Source organism: Vulpes lagopus, chromosome 5 (assembly GCF_018345385.1).
Source record: "Vulpes lagopus strain Blue_001 chromosome 5, ASM1834538v1, whole genome shotgun sequence".
NCBI lineage: Eukaryota > Metazoa > Chordata > Mammalia > Carnivora > Canidae > Vulpes > Vulpes lagopus.
In genome coordinates, this window is record NC_054828.1 from 107,826,723 (window position 1) to 107,832,722 (window position 6,000).

General features: G+C 56.1%; 1 protein-coding gene across 7 annotated transcripts in view; it reads right to left on the reverse strand.

Moving 5' to 3' along the window:
* LTBP1 (latent transforming growth factor beta binding protein 1) overlaps nucleotides 1-3,318 on the reverse strand; it is a 390,140-nt gene extending 386,822 nt beyond the window's left edge. For 2 of the 7 annotated variants that reach the window (XM_041755926.1, XM_041755927.1), the window contains exons 1-2: nucleotides 2,324-3,318; nucleotides 1,171-1,241 (exon numbers count right to left, since the gene is read on the reverse strand). In XM_041755926.1, coding sequence (XP_041611860.1) covers nucleotides 1,171-1,241; nucleotides 2,324-2,850 — 598 coding nt within the window. In that variant the 5' untranslated portion in view covers nucleotides 2,851-3,318. Of the gene's footprint in view, nucleotides 1-1,170; nucleotides 1,242-2,323 lie in introns of those variants that run through there. The other 5 variants (XM_041755923.1, XM_041755924.1, XM_041755925.1 and 2 more) reach the window with 3 other exon arrangements.
* Nucleotides 3,319-6,000: the final 2,682 nt, after the last annotated feature.

Here is a 6,000-nt window from a genome sequence, read left to right on the forward strand (position 1 = left end):
GTCTAAATGCCTACAACCCTAAGCATTTCTGATCTAGTGGTTTGAGTTCCATAATCAGGAGGCTGACAGTGAATTCGTATCTGCCATTACCTCCTTGACCACAGTTAAATCATAACCCATCCAGACACTCCTTTCTACAAAACCCAGGCCACTATGCTAAAGCCCTCCTGTTTCTTTCAAGGAGTGAAGGTATTTTTTTTTTAAACAAGTAGTTCACCAGAATGACTGTACTAGAAATTTTTGCCATTATTTTAAAATCCAAACTATATTTTAAATATATTTAAAATATTAAATCAGTATTTAAAAACCCAAACTACATACAAGACAAATTGCTAAATGTGACTTAGTATGCTGAATACCAATAAACACCTCAATTTTGGATTCTGATTCATGATATTTGTGGCTCAAGCTCCATGCAAAGAAGACCTAAGAATGCTAAACTTTCTCTGAGTGAAAGATTTTTTTAATTTCCAATTAGCGACAAAGTCAACTTGTCCAGAGGAGCCTCAAAACACGTTTTAACTAAATCCTTCACTTTACAATAATCGGGGAAAAGTTTTCTGGTGTTCTCAAACCTTTATGTCCCAATAACACATTCTTCTAAAATGTGTACGAATTGGAGAAGCACTGAAGGAAACCCCACTTGTAAGTTTTGAAGAACATGAAGTGCTCACCTCCTGGGAAATAATCAGGCCCCAAGGATGGAGGATTCTTGTGGCTGTGTTCAGAAAGCTTTAAAAACCGCTGATATTTTATTTCAGAACAGGGCCACCTACTACCCATTCCCCTCCCGCCATCAACTCAAAAGTTTTGCATTTGTCAATATCTGTGTTTGGGTTCACTGTACTGGTTTGGCATAGGGTACGTTCTCCAATGGGAAATTTCTCCAGGTGTGACAGTGGCTAATACTGGGTTGGGGGCAGGGAAACCCCTGAATGCATGGCACGGTTCTGTACAATGAATTGCTGCCCTGATACCATCATCACTGTGAGCCAACCCTCCACGGCTGGTAACGAAGGCTGTCGATAATGGGGTACACTGCATTGCAGACATTAATTTCCCCAGGACAGCATTAGCCCCTTCATGGGACTCCCGTGAAGCCCGCCTCCCCCATGTGGACAGTCCCACTATTGCCCACCGTGCAGGGCCACAGTGAACATGGAAACTTACGTTTGGTGCACCTCTGGGAGCCGGGGGCCTTACTCCAGCCATGGCAGCACTGGCCTCCACAGACGTTAACCCTAAAACAAAGCAAGACCTCTGAGTCCAGCAGTAGTAACCTTCTATCCCAGAAAGCCCAATTTCTGAGGGTCCCTGCAAGCCAGGCTCCTGCTTCCACATTCCTCTGGCTTCCAGAGAGTGCCAAGCCATACAGAGGATGCCCGGGGAGAAGGATAAAGAGTAGGTATGGGGGAAAGCCCAGAGAACCAAAACGCCTGCATAACCTAGAGCTACCCAGGAGGGAAGCAGCAGGTCCACGGAAGTGATTTTCGTAACGCCATCCCCCCCCCCCCCCCACGTGCCCCAGGTGGAGCCAAGTGTCCTCTGCACTTGTCCTCACCCACCGTTTAAACCGAATCTGAGTTTGGGACAGAAGTGTGCAAACGAGTGAGATCGCAGTGCCTGGAACCATCCATGAAGAAAAGAACCAAATAGGCAACAAAGCAAGTTATTCACCCCCCTGCCCGCAACCTGGGATGGATGGGGAGGAGGGCGGGAAGGAGGTTTCTGAGCGCCAGCGACAGAGGCTTCCCAACCGGAGCTCCGGCCACAGCGGAGACGCCCCCGGCCCCCGGCCCGGCCCCGGCCCCCCCCCACAGGGGGGAAGGCAGCCCCCACAGGTGCACGGAAGCTGCAGCCCAGTTTCTGGGATGCTGAGAAGTTCTAGGGCACCGACCACGGGCTGATCGCTACAGCCAGCCCTCCCAAGACTTTTATTTTTTTTCCTCCCCCACTAGCTAGGAGAAAAAAAAAAAAAAAAAAAAAAGTCATGACCGAGTTGCAGAGTTTAATGGATGCTGAGGGAGCGAGCCGCAGCGACTTCACGCGGACGCCCATCTGCCCGGGGCGGCTGGGGTCGCGCTCAGGAGGTTACGCCCCGGGCAGAAATGCCTTTTGTGTTTTCCCGCAGCGGAGAGACAATGCGCCGGGGCTCGTCCTCCGGCCCCCGGGCCCCGGGCCCGCACCCGGCTCCCCCGGCTCCCCCGGCGGCCCGGCCGGCGCGGCGCGGGGACGGGAGGGGACGGGAGGGGACGGGAGGGGGGGAGGGGAGGGGGAGGGGGAGGGGCCCCGAGCCCGGCGGGCTGCGCGGGGCTGCGCTTACCCCTGCAGCTGCTGCTTCTGCGCACCGTGCGGCCGCGAGCCCCCGCCGCCCCGGCCCTCGGGCGCTCCGGAGCGCGCGGCTTCCCGGCCCTGCTGCGCGCGCGGGGCGGCCGCCGGGGGACCGCCGGGCCGGGGGGCGCGCTGCGCGCCGGGGGCCCCGGGCCGCGCTGGCTCGCGCGGCGGCTCGCGCGGCGGCTCGTGCGGCGGGGGCGGGGGCGGCGGCGGGGGCGGCCGGAGCCCCTGCAGGGCGGCGCCGCCGGGCGGGCTGGTGCGGGTGCGGCGCGTCCGCTCCGAGGGCGCCCCCGGGGAGGCGCGGCTGTACCTGGCGTCGAGCGCGACGTTGAAGGTCCGCGGGCGCGGGCGCGGGCGCGGGGGCGGGGGCGGGGGCCCGCCCAGGGGCACGGCGCCCGCCGCCAGCGCGGGGCCCGGGCGCACCACGTACGTGATCCTCCGCACCCGGCCGTGAGCCGACGACGCGAGCAGCCCTGCCCAGAGCAGCAGCCCCCACCTGAGCCAGGGCCCCGCCATCGCGGGCCCGAGCGGCGCCCCGGCGCCCGCCCCGGCCGTGCGGCTCGCCCGGTGCGGCTGCCCGAGCGCGCGGAGGCGGGACGCGGCGGACCGGGTCGCAGGAGAGGAAGTGGTGCGGGCGGCCGAGCGGCCCCAGACCCCGGCCGGGAGCGGCGGGGGGAGGGGCGGGGCGGGGCGTGCAAGGTGGGGTCGGGGGCGCGGGGCGCGCGGCGCGGGGCAGAGCGGGCGAGGAGGGCGAGGGGGGCGAGGGCGCCGAGGGCGCGCGGGACGCTCGCAGGCAGCCCCGGCTGCAAAGTCTTTAAAAAGTTGCCCTCGCCGTGGAGCCGCCGTGGAGTGTCAGATCTGAGCAGCCAATCTCCGGCAGACGTGACGTCAGGCAGTAAATCCTAATTGGGGAGAGCGTGAGAGGAGCCGGGGGCGCGCCGCCACCCTCCACATCCGCGCAGACGGTCCCGCGGGCGGCGAGGCGCAGGTCCCCGGCCCCGCGTCCCGGGAGGCACAAAGGGCTCGGCGACAGCCGCGGCCCGCCCTCTGCTTCCAGGAGCCGCAGGGGTTCGCTCCACGCTGTTTGCAAGGGCTTCTCACCCGTGCTTGTTCGGATACAACGCCAGGTGTTGCGCCAACATACCAGACCGGGCCTAGCAGGGACTGCCCCGGGTGCCGAGCTGCCCCCCGCGGGGCGTCTAGATGGTTCCCCCGAGGCCGAAAGCCCCGCGGGCCCGCGTCTCGGTCTGCAGCCTCCGGTACCGGCTCGCTCCCGGCTCGGCGCGGACGGGAGTGCAGGGTGGGCAGCAGGGGGCGCCCGCCTGGACCGGGGAGGCCCAGGCCAGAGCTGACCCCCAGAGCAGCCTTGCTTTGGAGAAAAGGCCTTGGGGACAGGCATACAGACTTTAGCATCCGTGACAACCCCGAGCCACTTAGTATTCCAAAAAAACGAACAAACAAAAACAAGCCAAAAAAAGCTCAGTTCCTTGGGCCCCCCGACCCCCCCCCATCTGAAAGGGAAGGATCACCCACTCATTTGGGGAGAAATGACCCAAAATCACATTAAGGAAGATGCAGGATGTCCTGGGGATAGTCCCTGGAGTTCATTGGGCTCTTTGGGGAAAACTGTGAAATCCTGTACTCTAGCATTTGAATTTAAAACAACGTCTGCAGCAGAGCGCGCAATTTTATTGTATGAAAGCAATAGAAAACCCACTCATAGCAGTCCAGTTTTTTAAAAAACTAAAAATGATACTTGGTTTCCAAGGCTTTGGTTGTTCTCAGTCATATTTATTTGTGGCTAATATTTTTCTTCTGTTGTCTGCTGGCATTGGCTAGTGGACAACTGGTAGCAGGTGATGATGGTTTAAAACGAGTTAGTGGAAAATAATTTAAAGTTGAAGCCAATTCATTAATCTCTTTTTTCTATACCTTGGAGAAAGACCTCCAGTATTTGATTTGGCAGGAGAGGGCCTCACTCAGTACATCTGCCTGAGCACCAGTTTCATGGGAGAACACACTGAGAGCCACTGCCATAGCTTAAATAGCACTGGGCTGGAGAGAGAGAGACCACAATTCAGTCCTAACCCTGTGGATAATTAGCCAAAAGACCACGGGCAGTTCACCTCTCATCCCTGAACCTCCACTTCCCCCTCCATAACAGAATAGTTGGATTAAAAGTACCTTCCAGCACTAACCATCTGTGGCTCTAAGAACATCCGGGGTCCCTGTGGACAGGATCAGTGAGGTCATTCAAGGTCAGTCTCTGAGCCAAGCCAAAGAGAACTAGCTGAGACGATTGAGGAAGGAGGGTGGGTCAAGAAACTGCCTCCCAGCATCGGGTTCTTTAAAAAACACAATAGGAGCTAGGAAATATCCACCCAGGGCCTACACAGGCAAGCGCAGAGGCTGACCCTCTGCACATACAGTGTCCCAAGGACAAACCCCTTTGTCTTGGAGAAACTTCCCATCTGGTTAGGGAGACAAGATGTAAATCAATGAAAGCTTAAAAAAAAAAAAAAGAAAGTAACAGCTGAATTAAGCAACACTTAGATAATAAAGCCCTCGCAAGGCACAATCTGATTTGTGCAAGGCCAGTGTCACAGCAGCACCCATAATTCTTTGTCATCTCATGGAAAATTCACATTATAGAGGGAAAATATTTCCTACTTGGAGTGCAAATCAGCCTACAGAGATTTTTACCTCACAAGTAGGGATTATATAGCAGGAGTTGAAATGGACAGGAGGGAAGAGGTGTCCAAGCACTAACTCCATTCTGAAGAGGCAGGCCAGAGGAGGAGAGGTGTCAGGCAGGAAACAGGGAAGGACAGCATCCCCAGAGAACCAGATTTTAGTCGGCTGTGTTGGGTACACTGTTTTTGTGGGCCACTCACGAGAGCCCCAGACAGCTGAGCCAGTTTCTGTCACTAAGAGGCAGCTGCCTGTAGAGGGCAGAGCCTGGACAGGGAGCCAGAGCCCCGGGCTCTCTCCCTGCTAGTTTGCTTTCCCACCAGGAACTTGAGCAAGTCATTTCACCTCTCTGCACCTGTTTCCAGAGGGCCTTGGGGTCAACCTGAAGTCCTCACATTTGGGGAAAGCAGTGACCTTAACCATACCCTGTGGCTCTACAGAAAGATGTTCTCTAACGTCCAAAGGATACAACGCGGTCTTCCTTTCTCTTGACCCAAAGCAACCAACAGGCAGATATTTCAACTGATCTTCAGCCTGATTACAAACTGCTTTATGACAGATTTGGATATATCATAGATCAACTCTGAAACATAACCACAGAAAGAATCTCCTGGGTGATTGTGGGTCTCCTCCCTAAAGGACCCACATCCGTGATGGTGTACATGTGTGTATATGCAACCATTAATATGATAATATATGCATAAGTAAGCACGCTAGTCAGGAGACACCAGTAAAGTCATAGTGTTCCACATCAGGCTCTCGCTGTCTACATAACTAGCAAGATGATCCTTGAAAAATATGCGGTGCACCCTGTGTACCGTCAGATGAGATGATTACTCATCTAAACACTCCACTCACTCTTCTTCTGAAAGTGAAAGCCCAGTTGCTGTCAGGCATGAGGACCAGCCTTTGCCAATTGTAGACCTAGCTTAATGTCATGGTTTCTGGACCCATGCCCCCTAGGTTTCAAGGTCC